Source organism: Panicum virgatum, chromosome 8K (assembly GCF_016808335.1).
Source record: "Panicum virgatum strain AP13 chromosome 8K, P.virgatum_v5, whole genome shotgun sequence".
Taxonomy (NCBI): Eukaryota; Viridiplantae; Streptophyta; class Magnoliopsida; order Poales; family Poaceae; genus Panicum; species Panicum virgatum.
Window position 1 is genome coordinate 52,641,845 of NC_053143.1, and position 18,887 is coordinate 52,660,731.

The 18,887-nt window shown below is 45.8% G+C and overlaps 1 protein-coding gene across 2 annotated transcripts; it reads right to left on the reverse strand.

Moving 5' to 3' along the window:
- Positions 1–947: 947 nt before the first annotated feature.
- On the reverse strand, positions 948–9,826 carry LOC120645191. Of its 2 annotated transcripts, none has more exons than XM_039921963.1 (5): positions 9,538–9,826; positions 7,140–7,350; positions 1,506–6,244; positions 1,323–1,378; positions 948–1,220 (listed from the first exon to the last, which is right to left on the reverse strand). In XM_039921963.1, exons 1-3 carry the CDS (start codon positions 9,718–9,720, stop codon positions 1,521–1,523), a joined length of 5,118 nt encoding a protein of 1,705 aa, XP_039777897.1. In that variant the 5' UTR covers positions 9,721–9,826; the 3' UTR covers positions 948–1,220; positions 1,323–1,378; positions 1,506–1,520. The 2 variants fall into 2 exon arrangements, with proteins under 2 accessions (XP_039777897.1, XP_039777898.1); XM_039921964.1 differs by having other exon boundaries at positions 948–1,232.
- Positions 9,827–18,887: the final 9,061 nt, after the last annotated feature.

An 18,887-nucleotide genomic window follows, 5' to 3' on the forward strand; every position in this document is an offset into this window, starting at 1 on the left:
ATGTTGGTCATTTTAGCTGTGCCGTTAAGTAAACCTTCTTTGAGTTTAAGTTTATAAAGAGAAGATGTTTATAAAGAGAACCCGCAAAAAAAGTTTATAAAGAGAAGATGCTTTTATATGAACCTGGTCAAACTTATACATTGAAAACAGCCTGCATTTTGGAATGGAGGGAGTATCATTTGCACTGTGCTATCTGAATATTATCATTGGAATCATGTTGCCTGCTAATCTTTTAGTCTTTCAATCCAGTAGCAGGAGATACGAACCACAGATTACGCATCTCCATGGGTATGGAACCACCCGATTCGGACTAGGATGCAAGGATTCAGTTTTGTCCTGTGAACAATATTGTTCGAGGCCCCTTGTCGGTGATTTATTTCGGACCATTGCATTATACGCATTACTCTTGCAGAGATTTGTGTCCTCAGATCTCGACCGCAGCCCACAACCAAAACGATTACAGTTTCATGCATGGCCGACCTCAAGTCTGAACCTGCCTATGGTCTGGTTTCTATTCAGAAAAGGAATGCCTATTCAGGTGCTGCTGCATCGTGCTCTGGAATGCCTATTCAGAAAAGGAGCATGAAACAAAACAGTATCAAGTCTGAACATGAACAACTCTCTGATCCGTCGGCCCTGCGTTTCCGGCAGGACAAGGAGGCCCGTCGACTTGCCTTGGCGACGCGAGCTACCTCGTCGCCGGCGTCGCGGTCGAGCGCTGCCGCACGTCTTTGATCCCCTCTTGTTTTTATCAAAAACAGAAAAGTGATGTGACCCAATTTCATCAGCAAGATACGCCTATCACAAAGACTGACTGAAACATCCTTATTTGGCCACCTATACAAGCTAAACCCCCATGCAATTAACTGGCCACCGCAACAAATTTCCTCAAAAGCCAAACAAATCATCCACCATTCATCTCATACAAAACTCTGCAACTCACAGAATGGGTTCAGAAATCAACAAAGCCCACACACAAGGCACTGATGATAATATTAGTACTTTAGTTGCACCACACTCAAGTGTCATATCAGACATACATAAGCAAATGCAGTGAAACAATGACATGTTTTGTTCCAACAGGTTCAACATCCATGTTCAAACTAGCAGTAACTGTTTAGCATTAACATTAATATATTGAGCCTAACAGAACACAGCCAGGCAGTCACATTCATGAGCCTCCAGATGCAACACCAGATATTTTATAAACCATCAGGAACCTGCCAAGATAACTTACATTATACCATGTCACAGTGTGAGCATAGCTGATGAATACAAACGATTTATGCTCATAAGTGGGGAAAAGTGAACAATTTACTCACCACGACCATGTCCAAAAGACCATATTCCGCAGAACATTACTGGTGCTTGCTTCCACCTGTGTACAGAGATAAGAAATTGGAGTTGGGGACAGTACTGGTCACTACTTCAGTAGGTTATATGATTATGACATTCTGGTCAAGTTTAAAACCACATTGAGAGGATTTAGTTTTCAGGGCACATACCTTGCATTGAAGACTTCAGCAAATCCTCATCTTTTTTCTTGAAAACAGAAAATTCTCATCTTCAGGGAACAGCTGCAGATTCTTGGACCTTAGCAAGAACCCAACAGCACCATCCTGGAAGTCCATTAAGCTTCCAAATTTTATGAGTTCAGTGAGCGAAGGGATCTGATCCGCCATCTCAAAGAGCACTCCTTTAGATATCTCGTCTGCAAAGTAGGTTGCGAACTTAATCTTCTCTTCGTAGCTGGATTCACCATCGCTACGCTGCATGTACAGCTTGGAATTTTCCCTTTCCCACCGAATCATTTGGCAGGCCTTCACATCCACAACCTCACCAGATGACAAGCTTACACTATAGCTCACCGTGATAGGTTCATCAGTCTCTTGGACAGTCACATTCAGAAGGCAAGAAACCATCCTCTGCCTCTCTTCAGCAGGAATGTCGAGAGCAGGATCAGCAAGGCGCGCAGTAATAATCTGGAGCAAGCCAACCTTAATCACCTTCCTTGAATCAACTGTTCTGAAACGGCCATTCTCTAAGGTCAAAGATTCATTCTTCATGACTGCTTTGGATATTCTCTGAACACCAATGCTATCATAGATTCTGCTAAGTCTTGCTCGAGACATGGATTGTAAGGTGGAAGAAGGATACCAGATGAAAAGCGATTGACGAGGAAGCTTGTTGAACAAATCTGCAAGCAGTAGATCATCAGGAATGAACACATTCTCCTTGTTTCGTAAAATAATCTTGCCATCGGTACATACTGGAACCTTGACACAACCAGATAGAAGTTCCTCTGTTTTTTTGGTCCAGTTAGTTGCAATGAACTTCCAGAAAGCGAAGCAATCAGATATAGCGAGCATGTGGACTGAATTCTCCCATGTGGCCCATAATTTGCAATAGTCTTCAGAACAAGGTCCATGCCTCACACGGAAAGTAATTGAAAAGAAGTCAAGCAACTTCCTGTCATAATATTTGTCCAGAATATGTAGCTGCAGGCTAAAAAGATTGTTCTTATCATAAAGAACACAGCTTCTTGAGCTCACCCATTCTCCGCCCTCTGTTTCGTTTGGTATCCAAATCCAATCACTGGTGTTGTTGTCAGGCTTCCATTTATGCTTCATCAGGTACATGTAGATCCGAGAAATAGTAGTTCTATCCTTGTGGCTTCTCAAATGCTGAGCAATAAGATCTTGTCCACAATTAACATCAATGATCACTCCAATCTTTGCAAGGGCATCTTTGAATGAGGCTATCTCCAAACCATAGAATGCTTCATCAATGAAAGGGCCATCTTCCATGCACAGAGAAGACTGACTCGCATCGAATAGGATACATTCATCAGGATATTTGTAGCCCATGGATGTCTTCAACCACTCCTTGCAAATCTTGTCCTGGAAGTCATTAGGAGGTGCAGTTGCAGAGGCGAAGTAGTTCTTGATGCACTCAAGCAATGACAAGACGACAGCTTTGGACATGATGGAAGGATCATCAGGAATGCTGAGGCCAGCAATGACAAATCTAGCACCAAATTTCACTTCAACAGTAACACCCAACTCCCTAAGCTCATCTTTATAACCATAAATATCCTTTCCCAAACCATGACAAGAGTCACCATCATCAATGAATGGTAATAATGCCACATGAGATAAATATTGCCATGCATTATCAAATAGGATTGCATCTGAGGGAGATTTGAACCCTAGTGATGTGTGTAGCCACTTCTCACTTCGCATGCAGTTGAAAAGCTCAACAGGAAGTGGGTTGTGTGTTCTCAGCTGCCGATAAGATTTTAGTAGAGCAAGGACATTAGCCTTTGTAAGTGATGTCTTCAATACCATGTTCTTGAAAACCTGAGCTACGGCCTTTGATACCTCCTCAAATTGTGTTATCAAACCAGTCTTCTTCAACTCCACTTGGTATGAACTCATGACACTCCCATAAAATCCTAAATCAATTATGGGAACTTCTTTGAAAATATTCATAAGGCACTCCCATTCAGGATCAACAAGAAAAGACGCATTAGGAGCACAAAATCCCACATTAGTCTTCACCCATTTCAAAACTTTGAGCTTCCTTATGAAATCTTCACATGAACCCACATAACGAATGCATTCGAGGATTAATACAGTAGCCTCAGAGGTAATAGCAGCAGAATTGAACTTAAAGTTGTCAATAACAAGCTGGTAATTTTGTTTGAACCCAACAATAACACCAAGCAACTCCAGCTCCAGTTTGTACGCATGGATTGCCTCACCATAGAACTGGACATCAAGGAATGGTTGGTTACTAATACATGATGCCACTTTCCAATCTGAGTCATAGATGATACAATCAGAAGGACGCCTATAGCCAAGAGTGCTCTTCATCCAACATCCACCTTTAACACTGTCAATCAGTTCACTTGGAGATAGAACCTTCTCTCGTAGGAACCGAATGAGCCGAAGAAGCGAGTACACATTCTCTCTTGTCAATGCATTGATTGCAGCCATAGACATGAGGCGGCTTCCAATGTAAGCTGATGCCTCCTGAAATTCAAATCTCACCCCAATCGCCTTGAGTTCTTGTTTGTACATATGCAGCTTGTTTCGGTAGAATTGTTGGTCAACCATTGGTATATCAACAAAGGAAGACACACTTGGCAAAAGGCTTCCCCAGTTAGCACTAGACAAAAATGATTCATTTGGTGGCTTGTACCCTATTGATGTATTTAGCCAACTCCCTTCTTTTACACAAGCGAGAAACTGATCTGGTAATTTCACACCATTTGACTTGATCTTCCGTATCCATTCCAGTAGCAAGAAAGCATTGTCCACTGTGAGAGGCGACGATACAGTACGGAAGCTGGCATTTGGCGGGTTTATGAATGGGACATCTGAGGCATGCAGATGTGTCTTGAGGAATTCCAATAGCTGATCCTTAGATGTGTAATTCCCCGCAAAACGGCCTGCTGACTTGTAATCTGCTGACAATTCAATATAACCATCATTCCTCCATGGGTTTGTACCCAGCAAACCAACCCATTTGCTCCCCTTGGCGGGAACTATAATGCTATTTCTTTTCTTGACAACATGGCCATAGCTGTCAATTACCGGCATGACACGGCATAGTTCTGATAAGTAGTAGCTCTCTATGTGTTTCATCTTCAATGAGTGGTACAAAAAGTGTGCGAAAGCAATAACAGGTCTGCGATCATTGCCCAAGGAACCAACAACAGTCAATCCATAACTATAGACAGAGACAACCTCCACTTTTGCAAAGTTCCGAAGCCAGTTTTCCACTATTGCCTTCTGTGAGAAACCTTCCAGAGCAATCTGCGTGTTGGGATGGATGAAGAACCGATTAGCGGATGGAAACTCCTTGTTCCACCTGAGTAACCATGATCTGTATGTCCTGTCAGATGCAATACACACCCTATCATTCTGCTGACTAGCTCTTGATATGCTCCAAAACAAAAGAACACCATTCCTATCAACATATCTCAGTAGGGGAATTGACATCATGTTTGTACCAGAAAAACAGTTGTTCCAATTATTGGCAACAAAATATATAATTTCAAGGTAAAGCTGTTCATTTGCCTCCTTGACAAGATTAGACCCTTCAATGCATTTTGCATACCATTCAGTGTTAACACTTTTGACACCCAGAAATTCAAGCACACTGTTGTATGTACTCTTGTCAAAATGAGAACTAAGAATGTAGGTTCCATGAGTCGACAGATTCTTCAAGTCCATTCCATATTCCCGTGCTTTGCCAAGGATAGTCCAAAAGGCTGGCTTCAGCCGTGCAACTTCACTGGGCTTGCAGAATATCTTTTGTGAAGCATAAGACTCACAAGGAACTATATCCTCAGCAAGAATCTTGTTCTTGATGCCAGACCTAACAGGCTCAAGCAGTGAGATCAGTGCGGAATTGACAGGCAGGAAGTTGAACATATACGGCAGAGACATTGCGGGTGCGTCAGCTCCTGACTTCACAAGTGCTACAAAAGCATTCATGAAAGCACTAGGGACACACTCTAGGATTCCCTTGTTCCATGGACTATCAAACAGTATTGCCTCCCTTGATGAGGCAAGGAGGAAGTCTGCCTGGATGATGAAGGGGAAGTTTGTTACCATCTCAGTAGGGAGAAAAGCATAAATTCCAGGTGATAGCTGCTTCCCACGGGACAAACGCTGACCATGTGGGAAGGCCAGGGTTATCACCCATTCGTCGATTTCAGCACGTTTGTCAACTCTGTTCTCTGGCTTGACTGGGAATTTCTGCCTCCACATATAGTAACCACATTCTTCTTCTCCTTTACCACTCTCTTCAGCTGACAAGTGGAGTGTATAAGACTCTGCATGCATGTTCTTCCTGGATTGGTAATTCCTTTCACTGGAAATTGAGATCTCACTAACAGTGCTACTCTTTGGATCAGGGTAATCCTCTCGGACAGAAAGCTTCCTGATCTTTGACAGGAAGAGTAGCATTTCAGGATGCATGCTTGACAGTTGCTTCTTCACCGCATCAACTTTCTCGCTCTTTAAGGGTAAGATGATGGTGGTTGTAGGTAGGATTTTGGAGCATCCATATATGGCTTCAATGTCTGAAAGGCTAGGTGCTGATTCCACCCATTCAGGGACAATGTATCCAATGTTGCAATCAGCGCATGGTTTCTCATTGAACTTGATCTGATAGCCGTTACTGAATATATGCGGCTCACTTGATATCAAGAAAACACTCTTGAACCCAATCCCTGAATCAAAAGGAAAAAAGTTATAACTCATAGTGAGGAAGAAAAAAAAGAGAGGCAGTGTGTGTTGTAACTCTTAGAAATGAATTGGGTGAGGTGGGTCAAAAGATATTGACAGAATACTAAAAAGATTTTGGCAGCTCAAACATGTTTGGGCATTTATCTGTGAATCTGTATTGATATGCACGGATTAACTTTCTCATTTAAGCTAGCTCACTGGCAGGGTTAAACTAGTTCATCTAAACATGAAGTATAATATGAGCATACAATCTTTTAAAAGGTAAGGAATAATTTCTTAAATTCATTTAAAAAAATTATATACCAACTTACTGCAGTAATCTGTTCCAAATATATAAGTTAAGAATATTAAATGCTAGGACCTTAAAACAAAATACTTGCCAGTATTGTCCTATTCCATTATAACCCCATACTGAAATCTTTATTAAAAGAACCTGCTTCAGTTAAACCAGATTCAAAATTCTAATGTGTCAGCTTATATACCAACAAGGAGCCCTTCGCCTCCACACAATACAGGGCACCAAAACAATATTTAAGAAAAATGAATAATCAGCACTCAACAAAAATTCCAACAATTTGAAATTAAAATTTTGTTTGATACTGATCTGTTATCATATTGAAAAGTGACACAAAAAGTTATAAACTAAATTTGCCTCTGGGAAAAAGCAGTTTTTTTCATATTCATGAATAGAGAAAAGATTTATCTAGTTATAGCAGTACACATAGTTCCTGCCATTTGGCAATATCATTTCATCTATATCATATCTCATAATTTTTGACAATGCTGCAGAAGAGTTCCAACTAATTTTGCCTCTAAAAAAAGTTAAATAGTTCAATTTGGTGAGAAAAACAAAAGATTGAACCAGCTGCTGATATTTACCTTTCTCTCCAATGTAACCCTGATGTCTATTTCCCTTCTTTGTTGATTTCCCAACACGACAGATGGAATCTATATTGGTTGATGAGAATCCCCTCTCATTGTTAAAGATGAGCAAAGTTGAGCATGCACCTGATCCGGTAATGTCTTTCGATGTAATTAGAAATTCCAACGAAGGTGCTACTCCAGAAGGGTATTCATTATCTTCAGCGTTCTATTTTTTAGAAAGAAAACATTAATATGAGAAGTAATAGTAAGATTCATCCAGTAAGAAAGTGATGTGATAATAGTAAGATATATCCACTAACAACTGCAAATATGAACAAGTCAGGTAGACTGATCACGGAAAATGGCACATTAAACGAATTATTTTTTATTGGCTTCAGAACTTTAATGGAAATAAGCAGACCATGCCAACACACAAGTGCATGCATTTTTTTTTCTAGGGGCTTCGGTTGTCATTGAAGAAGAGGAATACATGATTTTGAAATATTATTAAGGGACAGATAATCTGTGAAGCAATAAATTGGGATCATAAGTCAGTAGTTAATGATAATGTGGGAAAAAAATCTGAAGAAAAAATAGCAAGGGCAATCCAGCTGAAATTGAACTCTGCAAAAGGGAACATCATTTGAACAAACAATATGCATTCTTCTCGCAAAATACACAAGATCCATGCCTGTTACATGCGCAAATGACAACAATAATACAGACAAAAAGAATATGACAAAATAAGTAATAGTCACTGTTATCACCTATAGGCACACCTAAACTAACTAATCAATTAATAACAGTTCAGATTCAATCTATCATCCATGTAAACACTCTGTTCCATTTTACTCTACTTTTCTGCTATTTGGTTCCTAATCCTGACTGATGAAGAAGCATGCGTAAGCGTAGTACATCACACATCATATTATTTATCCAATTAGACAGTGACTTCCTGTGCCCCCCCCCCCCCTGTAGTAGAGGGAATGTGGCTCACCAAATTGAAACCTTTTTACTTTTGTTTCCCTGAATTAATAATGAGAGAACTTAATTGCAAGTACAACCCCTATTTATGATACATGAAGAACATGTAAGAATATTATGAATAATTTAGTTACACAAAAATGTCACCCATCAAAACATTCTAAAATTTTCTTTAGGTAAGGATGCTATTAGAACTTACACATCCTAGGAATGATTTCTTAGATTTCCCGTATGTGTATGCTCCAAAGAAATGGGTTAAAAGTGAAAAGAAGTAATGCAGGAAGACGATCTGTAATTATGTATGCATCTAGTTTATCTAATCAGGAATTGATGAGATATTTAGGTCGCAGAGCCAAGGAATATGTAGGTCTGAAAGAGAGGAATTTCAATCTCCATCTTACAAAAATGATAGTACCAGCGAAAGGCTAAGCAGCTTCTTACTGCAACAGGACATATGTGATAACAAAGAGCATGCAAATAAACCGTCTGAACTTCAGTGTTTTGTTGAACAATGGAAGTATTCCAAAAATTAAGAAGAAAATTTTCAGTTGCAGTGCAGCAGAAATACTGAACTTGTGTTATAAATTATCATCTTATGGAGTACAGATTAAATCTGGAGAATAGGAATATCTCCCAATCACGCAATGAACAGTGAAGATGCTCGTGCTGCCAGTAAAGACATTGCTCCATCCCTAGGAGAAAGCTCTACAGCAGGGACAAGGCTAGCTCTGTTAATACTAGGTCACCGACAGGTGGGCCCTGGAGTTGAGGGGCCAACAGGTCAGCCAGAGATCTCACAACACTGCTAATAGCACGTCGGCACGCTTAGTGGATTACGACGAGCAGAGACCCAAAGGAAGCAGTCACTTCACATTAACACCGTACATAGATGAACTCTAGGAGCACAAAATAAATGGCCAAAAAGTATTTTTCTTTTCTTGGAAAATCTGTAACAAGAGTAATAATGATGATGCCAATGCACTTCAGGGCGGAAATAAAAGGAAAAATTAGTACCAACACGAACACATACAAATCGATTTTTTTTTTCATTTCGCGATGGATGATCACTTGATCAGAGTTATCAGTCAAACAGTCATACAAGAACAACAAGAGTACGAGAGAATCGTAGGTAGAATAGAATGCGGTGCCGGAAATTAGGGTCTAGTTGGTTGGAAGTAGGGATGCAAGTAGGTACCCATTGGTGTTTTTTGGGTTTATTGTCACATGTTAGCATGGCAAAATGTGCCCACAAATTTCAGCACTCGTTTGGTTCAAGGCTAAAAAAGCAATCCATCTAGTCAAATGTTATTCTAAATTTGCCAAAATTTTGGTAAACACCCACGATTTGGCGTGCTGATATTTTGACATCCAACCAAGCACGCCATTAAAGAAGGGCAAATTAAGACGCCAAGAAACAAGATGTGCTGACCTGCACGAGCTCCGTGAGGAAGTGGACGTCCTTGGAGTAGAGCTCCTGGCTGAGGTAGTTGACGGCCTGGTGCATGTCCTCCGCCAGCGGGTTCTGCTCGCCGCGCCCGATGAAGTAGCGCTCGCGCCGGATCCTCTCCACGTGCTCCCGCGGCGCCGGCGCCGGCGCCGGGGACGACGACATTTCGGCGGATTCCACTGGGCTGAGGAGAAGGGCAAGAGACGGCGTGCTGCCTGGAGAGGAGGGTCTACTGTTGCTTTGTTTCCGGGCCAATCTTAGGCCCTGTTTGGGGTAGCGGCAGCTTTTGCAAAAGCTGCTTTTTAGAAAAGCTCCACCGGCTAGTCCAAAAGGCTGTTTTTCAGAGAATCTAGCAGGTCTGTTTGGGGAGCTTTTGCCCATTAGCTTCTTGCTCATCAGGCCGGCGAGGAGCAGAGTTGCCGGCCTCGACCGCGCGAAGAGAAGGGCAGCGCGGAGCAGGGCCGCCGGCGGGGGCCGCGTGGAGGCAAGGCGACGCGGAGCAGAGCCGCCGGCGGGGGGTGCGCGGAGGGGAGGAGATCCACTGGCGGCAGGTGGCCGTGCGGGGGGAAGGTGGCGACGAGCAGAGCCGCCAGCGAGGCCGCGCGGAGGGGAGGCCGGCAGGGAGGAGATCCGCCGGTGGGTGGGCCATGCGGAGAGGAAGGTGGCGAGAAGAAGAGCCGCCGGAGGGGCCGCGCGAAGGGAGGGCGGCGGGTGGCGACGGATCTGGGGCGGCGACCTCGAGGGAGGGGGAGCGGAGGCCACTGGCGGCCGATTTCCCCGGCTGCGCGGGTCGCCGGCGGTTGGCCGAGACGGATCTGGGGCCGGCGGAGACGGGCGGCGCGGACAGGCGGAGGAGCGGCAAGACGGGCGGTGCAGAGGGGAGGAGGGACGCGCGGAAGGGAGGAAGGACGTCAAAAGCTCGGGAAGCTGCTCCGATGGAGCTTTTCCGCTTGTAGTGTGAAGAAGAGCTTTTGGAGCTTCCGCGGTTTGGAGAATCTGACCCCGTTTGGGGGAGCTTGTGGTTTTTGGAACTTCCTGGAGAAGCAAAAGCTCCAGGAAGCTCCCCCAAATAGGGCCTTAATAGCGGCGGCGGTGGTGTGCCGAATACGGCGGCTCTTCTAATTCTGTTGTTCATTCTTGCAAAGAAGCCCTTAGCGTGTCGTTAATTTAGAAAGGTATGCTTGACCATTTGTGTTCCTTCGTGGTGGAATCCTGGTAAGCAGGGGCTGGCCCCAACTTTCTGGGTAATAATTTTGTGTTGTGTTCAACTCCAATAATAGTCTTTACTTGTAGCCTCTTCTTTTACTATAACACGTCGGCAAGAGTCAGGGCGCCCGTCAAAGGTCCCCTCACAAGCTGCGAGCGGCGGAGCGCTGGCAGCAGCTAGGGAGTTGCTTCGCAACTCTCCGGCTGCTGCAGCCTCGCCAGACGCCCTGAGGCAGTGGCGGGACGACGTTGACCATCTCCTCCATCTGGCTCAGGCCCCCCCAGTTCTGCAAGGACTGGGCAACGACATCCGCCTGGCAATGCGGTGGTACCCTACCACCGGCGCCAGGGCGGTGCGTCGGTGTCCGTGCACTACCCCACGGTGAGGGGTGCACGAACAGAAGACCTGCGGGCAGAGCTCAACCGCAGGCGCGCGGGCGAGGACGCCCGCATCTCTGTGGAAAGGGCACGAGAACGCCGCATCAACATTGAGGGCCGCAACCTCAACGCCGACTTGGATGTAGCGGCACCCAAGCCTCCGGGAAACGCCCAGATATAGGCGGGCACCCCGGTGGCTGGGGTGGGCTGCGCTGCGCTGGCGGATCACCTCCGCGCGGTGGCATGGCCGTCCAAGTTCCGCCCACACCTGCCGGAGAAGTACGACGGTACCACTAATCCGTCGGAATTCCTGCAAGTGTACGTTACCGTCATCACCGCGGTTGGTGGTAACGACGCCGTCATGGCGAGCTACTTTCATGTAGTCTTGACTGGGACAGCCCTGACTTGGCTCATGAACCTCACTCCTGGGACGATTCAGTCCTGGGAGAAGCTCTGTGCGAGGTTCATAGCGAACTTCGCCAGTGCGTACCAGTAGCATGGTGTGGAGGCTCACCTCCACGCCGTGAGGCAGAAACCCGGAGAGACGCTCCGGGCATTCATCTCGCGCTTCACCAAGGTACGGGGTACCATTCCTCGTATCTCTGATGCATCTATCATTACTGCTTTCCGTCAGGGGGCACATGATGAGAAGATGCTTGAGAAACTGGTGATGCACGAGGTGGAAAGTGTTACCACGCTTTTCTCCCTGGCTGACAAGTGTGCCAGGGCCGCTGAGGGCCGTGCATGGCACTCAGCCCCCCCAAGACGGAGACGCCAAGGCTGGTGGCTCCGGGGCTACCACCCAGGGCGGTGGCAAGAAAAAGAAGAACAAGAATCGGGGTCGCGGGGAGCCACATCCCGGCGCTCCAGTCGCTGCAGCAACAGCACCAGCTGCAGCGGCAGCGGCTGAGGGCCAGAATGCGCATGGCAAACGGCCGCGCCCGCAAGGTGGCAGCGGAGGTTCATGTCCAGTGCATCCCACAGCTCGCCACAGTGCCGCTGACTGCCGCGAGATCCAGAAATTCACGAAGCGGGTCAGTGGACGGCTTGAGCAGTCCTCCAAGGATGGCTCACCCCCACCTCGCCAGCGGTCTGGCAAGGAGAAAGACTTCGACAGCGAGACCGCTGCTGGGGAGAAGGAGCTGGGGTACCAATCCCCCACTCGGAAGCTGAAGGGCGTTTACAGCCACGACAACTCCGGTTCTGACAATGAGGAGCGCCGCAAGAAGCTGTACATAATGTACGATGGAAGCTGAGAGCTTGTCTCCCGGCGGGACGTGAAGACCCTTCGCCGAGAGTTCCTTTCGGCGAAGCCGGGGGTCCCGAAGGCGGCGCCGCACCACAGGTGAGAAACACCACCATCTCTTTCGGGCCATCTGACTGCCCGGAGAACATGACCGGGGCTGGTGTACTACCTCTAGTCACCGCCCCTGTCATAGCCAACATCAAGCTCTATCACGTGCTGATTGACAGTGGGGCTGGCCTCAACATCATCAGTTATGCAGCGTTCAAGCAGCTGCAGATCCCAGAGTCTAAGCTGACTCCCTCTCGCCCATTCTCCGGAGTGGGCCCACATCCGGTGTTCCCTCTGGGGAGCATCACTCTACCGGTCACGTTCGGGACCGAGGAGAACTTCCGCACAGAGAGCGTTCAGTTCGATGTTGCGGAGGTGAACCTCCCGTTCAATGCCATCATAGGCAGGCCGGCTCTCTACCGCTTCATGGCCATTGCCCATTACGGGTATTTGGTCCGGAAGATGCCTTCCCCTGCTGGTGTCCTCACCGTGCAGGGTGACCGCACCGCTGCCGTCGCTGTAGTTGAGAAACTGCATGCTCTGGCGACAGAGGCTGCACGTTCTGAGGAGGACCCGTCCACCTCGCGAGCCAGGGCGCCCGCAAAGGTACCTAAGGTTTAGCCGTCTGATCCGAACGATGTGCCCGTGAAGACTGTGCAGATCGGAGCAGACTCCTCCAGGACCACCCGCATCGCGGGAAACCTGGAGGAGAAATAGGAAGACACGCTCATCACTTTCCTCCGGGCAAATGTGGACGTGTTCGCCTGGGAACCGTCATAGATGCCCGGGATCCCCAGGGAAGTGATCGAGCACCATCTGAGGATCTACCCCGACGCCATGCCGGTACGCCAGAAACCTTGAAAGCAGTCTGTGGAGCGGCAGAACTTCATCCGTGAAGAAGTCCGCAAGCTGCTACACGCTAGCTTCATCGAGGAGGTCTACCACCCCGGGTGGTTGGCCAACCCGGTCGTCGTCCCAACGGCCAACGGGAAGCTTCGGATGTGCATCGACTACACCAGCCTCAACAAGGCATGTCCTAGAGACCCCTATTCTCTTCCACGTATTGATCTGATCATGGACTCCACCTCCGGGTGCGACCTTTTGTCTTTCCTAGATGCATATTCTGGTTTCCACCTGATTCAGATGTCTAGAGAGGATAGGAAGCATACTGCTTTTGTAACAGTGGATGTACTTTATTGCTATATTGTCATGCCATATGGTCTGCGGAATGCCTTACCCACGTTTGTACGAGCTATGAACAAAACTTTCTGTAATCTAATTAGAAATATTGTTGAGGTGTATGTTGATGACATTGTGGTCAAGACTAAGGTAGGGTCAACACTAATTGAGTACCTGTCCCTCGTCTTCGACCGGCTACGCACTACGCGCACGAAGCTAAATCCCGAGAAGTGTGTTTTCGATGTCTCGGCGGGGAAGCTACTGGGTTTCCTGGTCTGGCATCGAGGCATCGAGGCAAACCCAGCCAAGATCAAGGTGATCGAGGCAATGAGGCCCCCGGGCTGCATCAAGGACGTCCAGAAGCTTACTGGATCTCTGGCCGCTCTTAGCCGCTTCATTTCGAGGCTGGCTGAGAGGGCCCTCCCCTTCTTCAAGCTATTGAGGAGGTCCGGTCCATTCTCTTGGACTGAAGAGGCTGAACAAGCCTTCCAGGAACTGAAGCATCACCTCACCTCACTGCCAGTATTGGTGGCTCAGAGCCAGGTGAGACGTTGTTTTTGTATCTTGCTGCGTCTGCAGAGGCGGTCAGCATGGTGTTGGTCGCCGAGAGGACGGAGCAAGCCCGCCAAGGGGACACCAGGGTCCCTCCGGCCAAGGATGGTGAGCCGGGCCACAAACATGGGCGTCCGGCAACCACTCCTCTGTCTGAAGGTCGAGACCCCGCACATGGTGATCCAAAGGAGCCTCGACTCAGTGGAAACCCAGAACCGGACGTGGTGGACAAGGGCGAGCCGGACCCGGTGGCCAGGATCCGGACCATCCAGAAGCCAGTCTACTACGTCAGCGAAGTCCTCCACGAGGTAAAGGCCAAGTATCTTGAGACACACAAGCTTATCTATGCCATACTTATTGCATCCAGGAAACTGCGCCACTACTTTCAGGAAACCTCATTGCAATTTGCTCATGGAAACTCTCAGCTCATCTTGTCTCTCAAACTTGCTAGAACTTTCTCCTTTCTTTCTCTCATATGTATGTGTGAGGCTTTATCTGGAGCTCTGGAAAGGTTAGTCCTAACAAAAAATATTATAATCAAGATATTATCAAAATAAGAAATACTTCTTATGGATTTACCGAGACTCGTCAAAAAGACCATTGGAAAATAATTTTTATTATGGAGAGGGAGAGAATGGAACACACACTTTAGATGGTGGACATGTGCAAATGGCAACGGTTGATCCCAAAGCACAACTGAAGTCCTTGTTATCGGATTGCACATGGTTGGAATAATTGAGTATAGAATAATCTTCAAAGTACCTGGAGTTTAATGAAGCTAAAGGAACCGAGGAGCTTTTCATCATCATTCATTTTTTTCTTTTCTCTCTTCTTTTTTTTTCTTTCTTTCTTTTTGCTCCTCAGAACCGTCGGCAACACAATGCACTTACTCCACCTCCCCCCATGCTTGAACGTTTACTTGTCCTCAAGCAATGAAGTGATGATAACTCGATGGAGTGAGTGCACAAAACTTTTATCAATTCTCTGAACTCAACTTTGGAATTCAAGGGAGCATGTCCTCGTGAAAGATTGAAGCCAACAGCGGAGGAAAAGGGGCAGGCCAGCCGGCCTAGGGGTGTTGGGCCGGCCGGCCTACTGCCTGTAGGCCTCCACTTCTTTGGATTTTTCTTCTGCGAACTCTTTGATGCTTCCCAAGCTTATGTTTTATTGAATTTTGCTCTTGATTCCACTGTTTTGCCGTCGAAATAAAAAAATATATACTCAATATATAGGTTGTGGTCAAGGAGGTGTTTCGCAAAAAAGATATTTTTGGTTAAGGGTGGATATCCAGCGAGGTTTGCGATGTTCCCGGTATAGAAACTCACAATGCATGGATAGAATGGCTAGCAAAAGAGAGGTACACAAAAATACGGAATGGTCAGCTTCTTAGTCTCGTACCAAAGAAGATAAATCCTGAATTAATTCATCTGAAAATAATTCTTGCTTTATGGTTTGTTATGATATATCATTTAGGCTTGTAGAAGGGTAGAACAATTGCAAAAGATATTATTGACAAGGTTAGATCAAAATTAAATCCAAATTAAATTTTCCTTGACAAGCTTAAGTAAGAGAGCAAGAATAAAAGATATGGGTCTTAATTTATCATAACCTCCACAATTGAATTAGCTGGCATTTAATTAATTTTCAGATCATGTTAGAGAGAGCATTAGTTTAATCATGCATAAACCAAGCACAAGAAAGTAGACAAGGCGGCAACGATCATCATATTTTATCATGGCACAAACTTTCTATCATTATTACTAACCATAACATTAAAACTTGGGGGATGCATTTATTTATCATGGTGATGAAAACAAAAGAAAGCAAATTGCACACATGCTGAAATAAATAAAACAGAAAATTACTACGCACACACAAGCTTGCACACATGCTGAAAATAAATGAAAAGAAATAGAAAAATCCAAACCACACGTGCGAGCTTTTTATTCATGGTCTTGTCGTCGATCACTCTCCTTGATTGCCTCTTGCGTTGTATCCTTGGTCATAATACTGCTGAAATGCTCCTCCATTAAATTGTTCCGGTGGCGCCAGGCCTAGAAGTCTCATTTGATATGCAATTCCTGCGGTTCCATCTTCTAGTTGGCTTGTGTGCCTCCGGATGGCATCTATGTCTTCCATATTTCTTCTTGCATAGGCACCCATGATTCTCATTCCTTGTTCCGGTTGAGGGAGGTCAAAAAATTGTGCTCCAAATGACGGGTTGGGCATCTGTCCTTAGTATGATGGGGGTGGGTAGCCGTAGTTGCTAAATGGTGGGGGCGCCGCCGCAGCATGCCCCCATGCTTGATCTTGGTTCCCTTCCCATTGACTCATCCATCCTTGCGGGTATCCTTGTCCACTTGATGCACTTTGAAATTCATTCCTCCAATAAGCGGAACTTGGCGGTGGAAGGTCTACTTCCAAGTCTTCTTGTTGTGCCGATGCCGATGTTCCTTCAATTAACCTTCCTCTTTTTGATTTCTTCACCTTTTTTCCAATATTTTCAACTCGCCAATCAGTCCTTCCTCTTGCGAATAATTTCAGCCTTTGATCGGGGAGGGAAATATCCATCTCAGAAATAGTGAATCCCTTCTTTTCATCCCCTCCAATATAATGGCCTTGCCTCAAATGTTCAATCCCAATATCTCTTCCCGGGACATAATATTTTTGGATCACTCGTAACCCTGGATTCATGGCTCGGGCTATCATTGTGAGATAACACCCCGAACCAACTTCTCCCGTACCGGATGATGCTTCACAAATCCACCTTTCAACCATGATGTATGTGGGATCAATCACTTGCTTCTTCACCAATGCAGCATACATCCAATTTAATTCTTGGTCGGTGACCTTCGATTCTCTCATCCACCCGAGAATTCTTTTGCTCAACCAAGAGTGGAATATTTGGAGGGTCACATTACTTATATTCTTCCTTTGGCGGTTGACATCTTTTGCTATCTTTGTCCAAAATTCATCAAGCTCTCTATCTTCAACTTGCACCATTTCATATGCATTACTTTTGAATCCGAGCAAACTCCCTATTTCTCCATAGGTGATGACTTTTTTTCATTCTTGAGCCGAAATTTCAGATATGGAACTTCTTCATCATCCACAACTTCTGTTGTTTTCTTCAGTGTCATGAACATCTCCAAAGCCACTTCTTCTTGCATGTCTACCGTGACACCGTCGGAAAATAACTTCCAACCGATGTTCTCCAAGAGTTGGTAGATGTCATGATTAAATCCTAACTTCTCCAATGCTTCATCATCAAAATCATAATTTGCTCGCAACCTTCCCTTCATGAACTTGAGCCTTTCTTCTTCTTCCTTCGACAAGATAATAAACCCATATTCTGAATTCTTGGGCTTGTATGGTGGCGGTGCGGATGACCTTGTCGAACGCCATGGAGGAGGTGGCATCCCTTCGGTGAATCTCATGGAGGAGCTTCTCGGGTCTCTCATCCCACCAAGGAGCAATATGTCACTCCTCGGTGCGGGGTTGTCTTCCTCCATGCTCCGCGGAGACTCGGAGACCGAGTGCCTCCGCGAAGAACTTGCCGATGCGTCGGATGTTGATGAACGCGTCCTTCTCCTCCCGGTGACGAACCTCATGATGCCACTCATGGGGACTCCTTACTGCACACACTAAAAAACAAACACACCGGGGGTTTCTTGTCGGCGGGAGAACAATATATCGAAGAGTGGAGCAAACTAGGATTTGTGGCGAATTTTTGGAGATTTTTGGAGTAGATTTTGGTGGACGAATTTTTCAGGGCTCTAACTGATGTTTCTGGGTGAAGAACTTGAAGAACATAAGCAATGAACTGAGTGAGGAGTGTACCTATCAAAGGGGAGCACCAGAGCACTTAAAAAGGGGCCAGGCCGGCCTAGGGCATTTTTGGCTCTCCTCCACTTCAATTTTCTCTGGTGGCTTGCTGGTGCAATTATTTGCTTCTGTCCAGTACATCTTTCATGCTTTGCACCGTCCAAATCCTGTGAACCACTCCTTCTTTGCCTTTGATGTCCACTTGCAACATTATTTCTTCACTTTGTGTCATTCACCTTGTCCCATGCTTAATCATTCATCACATGGTGCCATCTTTGCTGAAAATCACATGTCTTTTCCATGCATGGCTGCTCCCTCCTTTGGATTATTTGCATGTGGTGGTAGGTAGAGAGCACAATTCCTTCTCGTGAATTCACTTTGATCAATGGATGTTAATCAAGCACATAAACCCTTTCCAAATCATGCTTAGATGTTTAATCCTCCTCCAACTTCGAAATTTCAGAATTGACTCAAAGCATGCAATGAGTTTAAATGAATAATCAGAGGGGAATTGAAACATCTTTACATTTGTAAGTCGAAAAATATTTCCCGACTACATTAATTTTGGTTGCACCGGAATCGTTCGCTTTCATGAATTGATAGCGAACAATCTCGAATTCAACCATGGGTCTTGGGTTTAGGTTCTAATTTTTTCCAAAATGAGAGAGAGATTTTTTGAAAAAGAGAATAACTAGTGTTAGGAAAATTCTAGTGCAAGTGGATCAAGCAGCAGGGGCTTGTGAAGGGCTTCGACTTCGACGTAACCAAAGCAGAGCAGATATTCGACCTGCTCCTCAAAGAAAAACAGCTGAAGCTCCCAGAAAATCACAAGCTGCCGACCGCACAAGAGTTGCAGGGAAGGCTGTACTGCAAATGGCACCACTCGTTTACTCATGCC